Source organism: Platalea leucorodia, assembly GCF_965183815.1.
Source record: "Platalea leucorodia genome assembly, chromosome: 2".
Lineage (NCBI taxonomy): Eukaryota > Metazoa > Chordata > Aves > Pelecaniformes > Threskiornithidae > Platalea > Platalea leucorodia.
The window spans coordinates 31940593-31955572 of record NC_138824.1 but is presented as its reverse complement, the minus strand read 5'-3'; the positions used below and the strand labels follow the sequence as shown (position 1 = coordinate 31955572).

At 37.4% G+C, this 14980-nt stretch overlaps 1 protein-coding gene across 1 annotated transcript in view; it reads right to left on the bottom strand.

Annotated features, from left to right (window-relative positions):
- Positions 1–14980, bottom strand: part of ZC3H13 (zinc finger CCCH-type containing 13) — a 50138-nt gene that overhangs the window by 15591 nt on the left and 19567 nt on the right. The window contains exons 6-12 of the mRNA XM_082304648.1: positions 12862–13001; positions 11943–12103; positions 10414–10611; positions 8839–9012; positions 4582–4892; positions 3038–3502; positions 1895–2077 (exon numbers count right to left, since the gene is read on the bottom strand). Coding sequence (XP_082160774.1) covers positions 1895–2077; positions 3038–3502; positions 4582–4892; positions 8839–9012; positions 10414–10611; positions 11943–12103; positions 12862–13001 — 1632 coding nt within the window. The remainder of the gene's footprint in view (positions 1–1894; positions 2078–3037; positions 3503–4581; positions 4893–8838; positions 9013–10413; positions 10612–11942; positions 12104–12861; positions 13002–14980) is intronic.

The following is a 14980-nucleotide window of genomic DNA, read 5'->3' as shown; positions in this document are numbered from 1 at the left end:
TGCAATTGGTTCCATGAACAGGTTTCACATTCTTTTAACAGTGCCTAGAACATTATAAAATGATTTATCATGCATACTAAGTATTAGATTTTATACAGAAGTTCTGTAACTCCTGTTTGTTATGTCAGTTTTGGTAACAAAACGTCTACATGAAACTCCTACATGAATCAAGATACTGGAAGTGTATTAGACAATTAAACGTGGACAGTCAGCACTTACGTGATTTCATTATTTGAAGCGCTGTTCCAGTGGTTGTTTGGAACACCTACATATTTGCCTTAGTTGAACAAGGACAGCCCAAATTTGCAAGCTTACATTTTAAAAAACGCACTAAAAAGATTCCTTACATATGATAGAACTAAGTACCAATCAAAATCTATCTCCATTTTTCTCTGAATGACAAATGTTAAAACTGTGGTCTAATTATGGAAACTATGTCTTGAATTGTAACTCCGAGGAAGATTTACTATTACAAAAAGCGATCTATATTTTTAAGGAAGGAAACAACAGATCTTATCTCCATTCAAGCTCTATACATTTTTCTCCCCAAAGGGAAACAACCCATTCAAAATAACTTCACTTCTAGAAGTTTATTTTGTTGTGATGACGTATTTTTACTTATAAGGGGTTTTCTCTTTTTTATTTTTAATGTTTTTCTTAATAAATTAAGAACTCTGTATGATACAAAAAGCACAAATTACATTATAATGTATCTGGGATTTATTAGGGGTGGGGAGGTAGAAGAGATGAAAGCTAGGCTGCAAAAGCCAACCCCCAGGACACATTCAGACTGCAGGATTTTTCAGCTGACAAGAAAAAGGAAGCCTGGAGATTAGGTTTGCTGAAATCCTGCCTTGAAGATGAGACAGAATCTAAAGCAGAACCTGTCACAAGAACAAGCAATAACAGACACATTGCAATAGACCAAAAAGCACCTCACAAAGTAACATACAAAACACCTCTTTGAAAAACTGAAGTTAAACAACAGCTAGAACATATCTGTCATTTTCACATCAAAATTCAAGACAGAAAAAAAAAGAATTCCAATTTTATATTTATTCTTCACAGCTCCTCATTTCATTTCCATGTTGTCTTCATTTGCCTGACTCCTCCTCTTCTCTTAATTGGTGAGCAATACAAATATTTTCCAGAGTGAAAGCTGGTACTAAGTTCCTTAGAGACAACACAGTACTCTTTCAGGTGCAGAAGTGTGACATTTTGCATACTCTTGCATACTCTTTCTGTGATCACTGGTATCTGTACCAACACTTAGTAGCCAATTATTATTGACCACAACAAAGCATTCATCAATACTAAATTTCCCAGGCAATAAATTTTTGAATTAATCATAAGTTTAAACTGTCACTTGCTTTAGTAGTAAGTAGCCAGTAAGTCAAGTCAGTCTAGTAGTCAGGCCTTCCCCAAAACACACTCATTTAATTTACAGTGCAAAAGTACTATGTTTCTAAACAGACAAACAGAACCAGTAATAAAATGCAGTCATGACTCTAAGCTTATATGCGTACATACATAAAGTGGAGGAAGAGGCAAAGAGGATGCAAAAACATTTTACATTGAAGTTGTGCAATGAAATCTCTTGAAGAAGTTTATTTTGTTTAAAGACTACTTGGATGAATAAAAACAGAAGGTGCCAAAATCTAGCCATAGGAAGGGAGAAAAGGCATAGCATGCATGCATACACTGCCAATGAGAGATCTTACTACTGAAGTTAACTTATATCAAGGACAGGACTAGTGTCAGTGTGCCATGTCAAACGAGTTATTTATGAATTAGTGTTATGGTGGCAGAATCAGGGGAAAAAAAAAGGAGGGAGAAAGATACATACATACACATTTGACTACATATGTATGTGTAAAAATACACATTAAAATACCTCTTTCTCTGTTGTCACGCCTGTCCCGTTCACCATGTCTTCTTTCAAAGGAGGAATCCCTTGCTTGTTCTCGACTGTCATAGCGATCCCGATCAGGGTAGCTACTCCTTGATTCCCAGCTGTCATGGTAGTTTCCACTACTGCTGTGACTGTCAACCTGAGATCCTCTAGTCCCCCGACTTCCTAATAGAGATGTAGCAATAATAAAACATGAGTTTCCACATGTAAGGAAATCCACTGATATTTTATAACCACTAAAGTAGTAATTTTTAATAAACTTGAATTAACTGTTCATAGAAATAGAAAGTGTAGTGTCAAACTCTACTTAACCAACGACTCTCAAATTTCACATTTTAATTGTAAAGTTATTATTTTCGAACTGCAAACTCAAGACTTTCTTAATCACCATCCCCTGGTCATAGCACGAGGTCTCCTGACTAGGAGTTCACATTTGTTCTGAGTAGGATGTAAACTTATAGATAGCGCAGCAGGAATAAGCAGAGAAAGTAGAGATCGTTTTTCCTGTAAAAATTGTATGGCATCTTCGTAATGAAATGTCACGATAAACCTGAGAAAGCCAAAATATATTTACTATAGATGATTAGAAGGTGGTAAGTGAAGCTGTTCTACAAAGTGCATCAGGCTTTCAAAAATACTGCCAAAGCTTAAAATTCCACTTTTTTTGGTCAATCAAGAAGGGTGGGGCAAGGAGGTGAAAGATAGTTTTCAGGTACCTAAGACATGCAGTTGCTTTTCAGAGAAAACAAAAAACCTGCTGCCCATTACTTTGAGACATGCTTCCCCCTACGAATCTCCCACTCCACATCAGCCTCTTACTTGTGTTTGTAGCCCACAGGAAAACCTAGGGTTGCAAAAACATTAGAGTGGTGTAAGGGTTAGGGTTTGTTTTAAATGGGATGGTAGAATACCAATGTTATGCCACTTTAATGAATGGAGAACACAGAAGTGCTATAAATTTAAGCAACTGTTATAATTTAACAACAACAGAATTGAACATAGCTTTAAAAGCATGAACTATGTGACAGCACTTCCATATCAAATATCAAACAAGATAGTATGAATGTCAATCAATATTCAATCTCCAATGATAGGGACACATTAATCTTTTAAATCATGTAATACCCTTGTCAGATAATTCTGGACCTCTGCCTCGACTTCTGCCAGTTCTATCACTTCTGCTCTCATTTCTGGAGTCACTCCTGGAGTCATTCCTTGTTTCAGCACGAGAGCTCTCCTCTCTGCCATGGGATCTTCCATAGCTGCGTGAGTCCTCCTGATACTGGTCATCCTTTTTATGGGTATCGCGACTCTCTCTGTCTCTGTAGTCATGGGAATCTCGTGTGGAGCGTGAGTCCCTCTGATCACGACTATCTTTGGTATCTCTGCCATAATCCCTCGTATCTCTGGAGTCTCGAGTGTCTCTGGATTCCCTTGCCTCCCTCCGATCTCTGTTGTCTCTTGTCTCCCTCCGATCTCTTCCATCACGAGACTCCCTGTCATCTCTATGATCCCTGGAGGTACTCTGCTCCTGGTCATAATCACGATCATCTCGTGTTTCTCTTTCTTTTTCTCTTTTCCCTCTGGTTTCTGTAAAATGTTTAAAAGAATGTTATATACCTAGCTTAATCAGAGGAAGCAAAAATTTAGCACACAAATAACGCTAAAATAATACAGTCAAAATATACTTCTGAAATATGCACAGAAAATCAAAATTAATATGTAAGTAGGAGAAGATCATGTTGGTTATCTACCTATACATTCAGTAAGCTTTAAAGATCTTTTTATGAATTTGAATCTGTGCTTTACAAGTATTTACATGTTCAAAAAGACAATAAGTATAACAAAAATAAATTTCAAACATATTGGAGAGCAGGCACACTTTGGTAATTTTAAGGTTAGACCATTTCTCCTCCAATCATAATTTTTTTTTTCCTCCACACACATTTTCAGGAAATTTCTGCTATATTTAGACTGCTTGATTTTAAGACCTCAATGCCCTGCTAAAGTATTTTTCTTTTTTTTTTTTTTTTTTTTTTTTTTTAAATTACATATTTATAATGTTACTGCTACAGGAAGGTAAGTTTACAGCCAGTCTAAAAAAAGCTGACATGTACTCTTTGTAATCTGTCTCTTGAGAGAAACAGCATGTTTGCCCATCACAAATTGCTCAACCAGCTTTACAGATTTCCAGAGGGAATGACCGCTTCTTTTCACACACCTCACTTAATGTCAATTAAAAAGACAATAGACAGAGCAATCAGTGAGGACTGGGTTAGCATTTGGCCACCTCACATAAAAGAGTAATAGTTACTTACAAGTATCCTGCTGTCACTCAGCTGATCCACTAGTATACGCCTGATAACAAGAGAAGATCACTTACCTACTGACACTACCTCTGCATTACGCAAGGAACACCTAGACAGATGCCTACAGGATCTTTGCAATCAGCTGAGCCTACGTAAGCAGTCCTATCGGGAATATTCCATTGTGCAGTGCCTGAAAACAGCACCGCCAGCACAGACAGGAACAATAGTACAGCTAGTAATTTTTTTCACCCCCTAGCCATTGGGATAGGTGCAGACAATGCCACGATTTGAAAAGCAAGTTTCAAAATGCAATTTCCAAACAAACAATATTATTCTGAAGTGCTATTTTTTTATCCATACCATCCCGCCTTTCATGGCGCCTATCATGAGACTGTGAGGTCCGATCACGATCATGTCTTCCTTTTTCTCTTCCAGGAGATCGGTGTCTCGAAGGGCTTCGCTTCCTCTGAGGAGAAGAGGAAGAGTGTGGGGGATAGGGAGAAGATGATCGCCTTGCAGGCGGGGAAGCTGTCCTTTGATAGGATGGAGAAGGAGTTCTTTTGCGGTGTGGGGAAGGAGAATGTCTTTGAACAGAGGATCCTGACTGTGATGAAGAGGAGTGATGTCTGGAGGATATGGGAGAATGATGCTGACCTGATGGGGAAGCAGACCTGCAAGGAAGAGTTAGAATAGGCACACATGTAATAACTACATTTGAAAGATTCTTACCATACCCTACAAAAAAAGAGTGATTAAAATAATTTGTGCATTCTCTACCCTCTGTCTGCTGAAAATAAGTACTGTTTCTGTAAAACATGGAACTAGTCTTCCCTAAAGGGTACCAAGGATACCCTTTCAAAGTATGCTTACCTTTAAATGGTTATAGTTTATTTAATACGCAAGAAAAAGTTGTCCAATCAAAATTATATTACACAGCTACCAGAATGCTTTCCTGGCAGAAGGGAGGAAGCAGTCAGAAAAAACCATGATCTTCTCCCCCACCCCCAAACCAAGACCCATTGTTTTCTTCAACAGAAAATGCTTTTTGGAGCTTATGGTAAAATTAGGCAGATGACTTTTACACAGTGTTACCTAAGGGGAATTTTTCTTCTTTTGTTTCCAACAGCATTCAATTTTTCAGAAAGCAACAGTGTGTCCTTATTGTGCACTTTTAACTTCTTTATTATAAGCATTGATCTTTAAACAATTTAGGCCTGGATCCTGAAAACCCATACGCATATCTACTTAAAATTTTAGCAAACATGAACGTTTACACAAACAGGGAAAACTTGTATCTAATGAAATAAGAAAAAGCACACACAGTGTCTCTCACCTTCAAAATCCCATCACTTAACTAAAGATCATTTACACAACAGTAAACAAATTTCCTCTTAATACGTTATCCCATGCAGAGTCCAACGTGGACAAACGCACACTTCAAGCCTTTGAGCTCAGTAGTGGGTTTTTTTTCCCCTTATCGGCATCAAAGCAATTTGCAAGTATCTTTTCTCATGAAATATGCATTGCCCTTAACTTCCAACTCCCTTCTACTTCACAAAATTCCAGGGACTCCAAAAAGAAGAGCAGGAGTCAGAAAAACCACACACAGACAATACATCTTCAAAAATCCCACTTCATTTGAAGTAATTTATTTCCTGCTTTTGAATACCCATATACAGTGTTGGTGACTTCAAATAAACATCCAGATCATACAGATGAAGCTCTCAGTTTCAGGTGACTCACAAATGAGGGACTACTTTACCAAAGGCAGTAGTACCTCCCTACAATCTTTTGCAATAGCCCAGCAGTTGGTAAAGATACATAGGTAACACAGCTTTTGCTGAATATCTTGCAAACGTCCCAAGAAATTCTTCTCAGTGAGATAGCTGATGTCTGTTGGGCTCTGAAGAGAATGAGCTCTGGAATAATTCAGGTTGGCAGACTTACAGCCTGTCATGACACCATCCAAGAGCCAAATGGACAGTTGCCCAGCCAATGCTACTCAGCAGTGGATCTCCTGGCTAAGGCTTCTTAAAGATCCAGACCCTGCAGGTAAAAAGATTCTCCTCCTGTCAGCAACACAGAGCAGCAATTCAGCTTCCAAGGAGCAAAGCTTTGGGAACAGAATGTGAGTGAAATCACTGGCAACCTCAGGTAGGAACTTGAGTTCCTCTGATCATGACTATCGTTGGTATCTCTGCCATAATCCCTCGTATCTCTGGAGTCTCGAGTGTCTCTGGATTCCCTTGCCTCCCTCCGATCTCTGTTGTCTCTTGTCTCCCTCCGATCTCTTCCATCACGAGACTCTCTGTCATCTCTATGAGTCTGTAAGAAAGTCCTTTTTGGGTAAAAGACAACATGGTGGAAATCTTCTATTAATATCAGCATTTCATCCTTCGTTCTAGTCAATGTCAGTGACTCAAGAAAACTGCTTTCAGAGCCCCATGGAAAAGTATGCTCATTACCACAGGACCGATCTCACGAAGACAGTGGTTTTAGAGCCAGATTCCATTCCAGAACCAGACATATTCACAAAAGGAAGCATCTTGACCTGATTGTTGAGGCACTTCAGAATTGTCAATTGAGAGAAGTCAAACAAAATTTTTGCAGGACAGGCTGAAACAATACTTGAACTGAGCCACTTCATCGCTACTAGAAAACATACCCAGAAAAGTGGCAGAAAGAAAGGGGTGAGACAGAAAAATAAATAAGACCAGCCTTTGGAATATGCTTAACTAGGACACTCTGAAGAACAGGCTGCAACTGGTTTTTTGATTTAATTCATACTGTGTCTGTAAGCTTGTACACTCAAGATATTGCCAGGCCTGGAGACTATCCCACTGAGATGTGTTTATGATGGTCAATGCCAGAGAGTATTTGGATACCTCAACAATAGACTAGGATTCTGTATCTCCTTGTCTGAAGACCTAAAAGTGCATGGGATCCAGCTGACGCGCTCCTGATGTGGCTTAGGGATGCCTGTCACTTCTACACACAGTCTGACCTCCAGGATGCTTATGCGTAGCTTCTTTTGTCTGGAAAATTAAAAAGCCTGAAGGTCCCCTTGTGAGTGCTACCAGTAAACATTCCTCATGGATGGCAAGAAAGAGGAAACTCAATTTTTCTGTCTCCATAGATATATACTCATGCTGGCCGGAGCTTTCTATCACAAGAGGGACCAATCACTATTCCTGAGGAAACAAGTAGCCTGCATGCCTCTAAGATGACAATTTGTACACAATGTCACATACGAATGAAACAGATGGCCTGGAATTAGCAGTAAAATTTCCAAAGCACTCAAAGTAAAACTCTGTCAGGGTCAGAAATGACTGACAGGATCTAATATAATTTCATGACTCACCATCTTTAAACTAAGACTACATTTACTTTTCACCATTAAACCATTATTATGAAACACAGGATTACCAAAATTGGCTTGCATAGAAGGCTATCAATGGTTTGCAGACAAACAAAACATTTCAACTATCCTTCCCTGCTTCTAGCAGAAGGCCCATTTATCTTCCCTGCTTAACATTCCCTTATACAACACTTGATATGTCTGCACAGAATCCCCAAGCAGGCAGTGATGAGCAAAATACTGGAGTAGGTTAGAAAAGGGGGGGAAAAGGGTACTGCAAAGGTATTTTTCAGTCTCCTTACTACTGCCAGCTGCACGGAGAACAGGCTGCTCTACTGCCTTCCCTATAAACAATCCAATTTAGAGAAAATGTCCATTAGTGACATCTAGTTAATACAATACATTGTTCCAGCTGAACTGAGTCACCACAGCAGCAAAAGGGCTTGCTTATGACTCTTAGGATTGCTGAATGGATGGGTTTTATTTGGCTTGTTTTATCAGCATGCAGATATATATGACATCTGGTGTCTTCCCCTGACCCTTCAACAGAAGTGCAGAAAATAAGTCTGCCTCCCTCGCCATTATACAAACATAGGACTGCAGTAGAATTTAGCACTGCCCATTCTAAACCTAAGCTTACAGCCTCCTTCAGACCAAAATAAGAAGCCTCTTCCTTTCTTTTTAATGGGTGGTAAAAGATTTTTTTCTAAGGCCCCTAGAGCTAGCAGGATGATACCTTCCCTGAAGCTTCCTGCAAGAAGGCTCTCTGAAATTGTGCTCATATTGTACTGTTTTGCCAGTTGTGCCTGCTTTTCAGGATAGACGTGTAGAGCCAGGATCTGTGTATCACCTAACCCATTTTAGAATGGAGAAACTCTGCTCCTTCCCCATCTCCAAGATAGAAGATTTCTCACATTTTCCACTTTTTAAGAAGTGGGAAGGTGAAGAAGAGAAAAAAAAAAGTTCCCAAAGGATCACAGACTGACTGTGTCTCATATCAGACTTCTGAAGTTCCACTTGAAGCCAAAATATTTGAGAGGAACTGATAATTGGAAGCCTGCACCATGACTTGTGCTCTTGACATGACAGGTACTCTCAATGTAGTAACTTGGCAAAAAAAAAAAAAGGCTGAGAGCTCAAGTGTTTGAGGCACACACATACCCATAACAGACACATACAAACAAGTAGTCAAACCAACAGAGGAAGCTTCTAAACTAGAACTATTCATGGAAATAAAATCCATGCAACTGACTTCCCACCTGCGAGAGGGTGAGAAGTTATGTTTGTGAGTGGTTGACTTGGCTGGAGCTCGGGAGGTTTGTCTTCGCCTTGCAGCAGGTGGTGAATACTCCCTGGAAGGGGAAGAATTACTGCCAGAATGATCTGCAGGACTAGGAGAACGCTTCTGTCTATGGGAGCTTTCAGAGGGATCCCTGGGAAACATAAACAGCAGCTTGTTTAAGAGGTGTAATATGGCATTAGTACATTTCTAAGAAATTACAAACAGAGACAAGACAGAAGCTGTGCTTAAAAGATCAAGAACTATCTTGCAGAATCTTTTGTTCCATCTATAATTTCATATATGAATTTACCTTAAGCTAGCAAAACTCAAGAATGCAAGATATGCACTAAATTTCTTGCTAATCACTGGACTATAAAATACAAAACTAGAATATGGTAAAACCAAAAATATATTCTTGTAATTTTACCTAATATTTCATGTGGCAGTGAAACAGAATTCTTATCAATGGAGAATTATCTTGCTACCCTATTTAAAAATTTCTGTAATGTCAGAACTTTATTTAAGAAGCCTCAAGCTCACAGACATTTTCAAACACTAATCACAGTTGCAAATGAATGAAAGAGATCTGTTAGAACCTTCAACTATTTCACTTACTGTACATCATGAAGACTTGACATTATTTCTTAATTTATATTGTTTAGGAAAAAAAGACAAAAAAACAGCACTGAAATGAAAGGCTGTAGTCACCACAGCAATACCTGATCATAGTACAATGATAAGCCAAGTACTTTCTTGATCCTTTCAGCACTACCTAGAATATTCTTTTCTACTGCTTATGACCTCCTTCTAGTAATGGAGTGTGTAAGCATGAGGGAAATAATATATTTTAAAGTAAGAATGGTGTAATTTATTTAATCAATTAAAAATACACAATTCATTGGTCTTCCACTCCTTAGTCTTTGCTATGCCAGTTACAAAGCAAACACTTACGAACATGTAATTTTCATCAAGGGAATACAGGACTTAAAAATGCAGATGATATATTTTTCAACTTAAATGGAAACCTACGCTTCAGAAAATAATGGGAATAGTCATATTAGTCCACCATTTGAGAGAAAGAGAGAAAGAGATGAAAGAGTGAAGTAATTCTAAAATTGCAGTAGTATCCGACTACTTCAGAAATACTTTTAACCTACTGAAGATTAGCGGGAGTTTAAATGTGCCACTGCCAATTTAGAAAGATATTAGTCCTCTAAGATTTCAGAAGAGCAGGCAAGCAGACAAGTGAACAACTTTGATAAAGATTTTGGCAAATGAATTGCTCCATTGGTGAAGGTCCAACTTCCTGAAAAGTAACAAATCTTTCAAAAGGGCATTTTACAAACTTACTAAATTATGTAATTAGAACCTACCAATCTGTTAGTTATAGTCTATCAATCCATCTTTGTAACATGCTTAAAATCTTTAATGAGTATGGAAAAGGTTGCTGGCAAAGCAGGTATAAATCCCTTATTATTCAGTGTTCTATAAAAGATAACTTTAAAAGCAAGGTTACATTAATGTTAAAAGCTAATAATGCAACATAACTTACCTCTGCTTTTCTTTTTTCTCCTTGTGCCTTTCAAAGTCACGCCCTCTCTCTTTCACCTCCCTTGCCTTTTCTTCCGAGCGTTCTTTTGCTTTATGTTTTTCTTTGTGTTTTTTCCCCAGGGGAGTTTCCTCTTGTACTGGAGGAGGAGGACTAGGGGTACGAGGACCTTTCTTTTTACTCTGGTTACTTTTAGAACTCCTAGAGATAAATTAACAGGAGGGGTAAAAATGAAGGACTGCCAACTATTTCAAATAATGATTTCTCAGATGTTGGCAGGAAAGTTGTAACGTAAAGGGCCTTGAAGCTTTTAGGATAGGATTCACCACTCCATTAACAAGCAGCGTTCAATAACTGTACGTGACTGAAGGATGAATGCAGATGGTAAAAAATTCACATTAAGCTCTCCCATTTATAGCCTTTATTTCTGAAGAAAGTGAACAAAAATAGGAATTGCTCCCGTTCAGACAGACCCAGTTTTCAAAGTTAAAATGCCCTTGCTTGAACTGCACCCATCAGAGGACCAGAAGTCTATAGAGTATCTTATCTGTTTAGACTCCCATTTCTGCAATGCAATACCCCAAACACATACACAAAATGACTAGAACAACTCATGTCTTCAATTTAATGTTAACTACCTGAGACAGGATAAAGCATCCAAATATTTTTGAATATGCATCTCACAATATGAAACAGTATATATTTTTCCATACAAACTACCATTGACATAAGCCCTATCAAACTAGGTATCACTGCATATTGAATGTCAGTAGCGTACTAGCCCACTCTGTACTTTCTCGTAGCAGAAACAACATTGTTTTGTCCCTATTTTAAAGGGGGTTTTTGCTTAGCAAATACAGACTTGTCTGCTTACACTGCTGCAGTAATTTCTTTCCTATTTAAAAGCTGCAAACAGTGATTCAAAAGGTCCTGCAGCCAGCAAGAACTTAGAAATGGGTTTTGGAGATTGACTTTTTGTGGCAAGGTGCCCAGTTTGAACTTCCTGTGATTTTCACATGCCTTGTCCTTACTTTTTTTCCTTCCCCGCCACATCCCCCACTTCTTTTCCCCTCCTGAACTGAGAAATTCCCTGCCTTGAAAGTCATACATTATTTCCTGAACCGCAATATGCAATACCAAGAGACTGTGCAGTTGGTCAAATTTTAAACGTTTCACTTCAGTTTAAGAGGAGCTATATCACAGGCTGCAGCATCTCAAATAAAACTGCTTCCCACTTTTTAATGGTTTATATTTCCTCATCACCTCCCACAGACTCTGGACATTCATTCAAAAAGAAAAGACCTGCTTGTAAACCATGAAATTAATCAACTGACAACTACATGCATGTAACAATTTTCTGCAAAAGATGATTCACAGTGCACAATTTAGAGACCTTCCCCTAAAGTTATATAATCGAAAGTCCTGAAAGCAAAGAAAATAAAAAAAAAATATTAATTATGAAAACCCCAGTAATCAAAAATCAGCATGGTTCTTTGTTCTCACTTTCTCGCAAGATGTATCTACATACTGACCTCTGCTGATCCAAAAGCGGGGAAGATACAGTAGATGCTTTCTTCTCTTTCTTACTAGCTGAAGATGATGATTTGGGACTGGATCTTCGTTTTGGAGATTTGCTAGACTTTCTTGGTGATGGCGATGGTGATAATTTAGATCTAACCACCTCTGGAGAAATCTTGAGGAAAAGAAGATATTAACCGGTAAGATATTGATGCCCAAAAGCTTACCTGTATGCTGATATACATGTCAAATATGTAAATTCAGTAACAGTCTACATACGAGATCTTAACCATGTACACATCTACCTCAAATAAACTAACCACGTTCTCTTCAAAGACCACTATAAAAGGAAGACAACAGGAAAAGGGTGGGGGAAGAAAGATGATGCACTGTAATACATTACAAAAACTGTAACTAAAAGTTTAAAATCAGCACGTTCCCAGCTAGCACCCAAGTTTGTCTGAAAAAGAAAGATCTCCTTTCAGGCCTTTTTTTTTTTTTTTTTTTTTTTAAAATCTTCCCCAAAATTAATTGTAGGGTTTCTAACACTTACAGTTTGGCCTCTGTCACTCTACTTTACTCTGTTACTACAAGACGTTGGAAAAGGAGCTTCACAAATGCCTTGTGTTTTCTTCTACGTCTTCTCTGTTAAAGGTCTTATTAGTTTTATATCATTAAAATGCATTAAATCCTACTTATTCAACAGCTGACTTCACAAAGCAGAAAACTTGGTTATGGTGCTGGATGATAGACCAGATACTCACAACTAATATCCAAGTCACATACTAAGTTATACACGTGCCAGTTATTTACTACTATGTAACACAATAGTGCATTTGTAGCCAGGAAGCTCAAGTCTTCCAGGAAACAATTAGAAGCCTATGAAGTGGCTGATGACTTATTTTTTTAATTTCACAGTTATGTAATACAAACCTCCTTTTTAATAACTATTTCCTCTCGTTTCTCCATGTTTTCCTGTTCCAACTTCATGAGTTCTCTCTGAATCTTTTGGCGCTTCATTTCCAAAGACAGCTCATGATCATAATCATAATTAACATCTCCGTTATCAGAGTCTTTATTTTAAAAAAAGTAAACAGATTAGTAAACAATTACATATGAAATAAATAATAATATTTAGCAAACTGGATGCCAAGCATAAATATTTCCATGACTTTTAAGCACTGCATGAATGGATCAATGAAGCTAAGCCAAATCTCTTCTCCAATTATGTATGTAAACGTGAAATAACTCCAGTTAGTTCCGTACAACCTGCAGTTAAATTCTTAAACTTCATTTAAAAAAAAAAAATCTTAACTTCTTTCAGAGACCTGCATCAATTATTAAGCTGAGGTAGCAAGGGAAACTCAGTAATCCATTTATTTATATTTAAATAACAAAAAAAAATTAAGAGAGTGTGTCTTCACAAAGACCAAAAATATGTAGAGCGCTACTTAATTGGGAAATCTCACATGAAACAGATCTAAAGAGATGCATGATATTAGAGGATTTTGTTTAATAGAGTATCCCACGAATCAATTGATATACTTAATTACATCTACAAATTGATTTTAAAATGTAATTAAAAAAAAAAAAAAAAAAGAGGTCTGTATGACCTCTTTCATGGCATAAATGCACACTTCAGAAGTTTATTTCTGTTTCTAAAACATTATTACTGTTTGGTTTCCACATCAGAAAAGGTGCTATTTCTCTCACTTTTTCATTAAGTCATGGCTAATTAATATCATATGCTTCAAGCCTTGCAACTGAAATCTTACTGAAAATTAAAGCAGTTTTACTCACTGTTTACATTTCTTATTTTGTTTATGGCTATTTAAGTCTAATGCTCAAAAAGCACTTTAGGAAAATAACTGTCAGAGAAAAGATGACTTCATTAAAAAGTCATTAGCTTTCACTCCCCTTCCTACACACAGGAACTAAATAAAGGTTTTACAAGAACTAAACTCAGTCTACAAATTCCTTTCACGTGTCGTGAATGCATGGGAACAGCTTATAGAGAGGTGCAGTTCCTAACAGCATAGGTTCCTTCCCAGTCCATCTGTCTGCTTATACAGCACTCACTAGAACTTAACAGACAGTAATTCTACTTCATCCACATAACTATGATCAACACCATTTTGAAAAAATCATAATTCTCAAGCTGAAAGCCTCAGTGTCTAATACTTAAGACATTCTTACTATACATTTATATAGATCTTGAGGTTTTTATGTTCCAAACTTTTTTGACTTAGATTCTATTTCCATGCATACATCTCATAGGTCAATGTTTCTTAAATCATGCTGAAAACAAAATTTAGAAAGAAGTGGAAATATATTATCGCTACTTTTCTATTCAGGTATTGTGCAGAAGACACAGCAAAACAATATTTGCAACACTTACAGCACATACTAAAGAAAAGCTACCTACTTAACGAAATTTACAGAGGAGCTCCATCCCACAAACAACTTGTAGTATACTTTATTGCAAACACATTCATTATACCCGAATTCACTCAGAATGGATCAGGATTCCCATCTTCTCTTGCAATACTGTAACTACTTCTGTAACACTGCCACTTATAAAACTACATAAACACCACAGTTCATTAGAAGTTGCCATAATTTCACTGTGAGGTGAACTTTGTCTCTAACAACAGTGAAACTCAGGAGAGAGGGGAGAAAATAAAGAGTCTTTTCCTCAACTGTCTGCATATTAAACATGAGTATTATCAACAAGGACAATGAAATCACCTTTTAACCATTAAATAAAAAACCAAAGCAAACAAAAAAACCACGACCCAAACAAAATCAACTACAGAAAGTAAGGCAAGACACTTGCTACTCTTCGAGTGTATTCTAAATATAAAGAGTTCACCGATTGCTACCTTCAGCTGTTGTTATACCCATTCTAATGGAGCCCTTGTCAATGAGACAGTTCACGCCATTACAAATTATGCAACAAAAACCTGATAACTTTTGAATGCAAAGGAATTATGCTCTCTCCTGAGCAGTTTCAAAATTACTTTGGATGTAACCTGGATTCAATTAGTGGTCT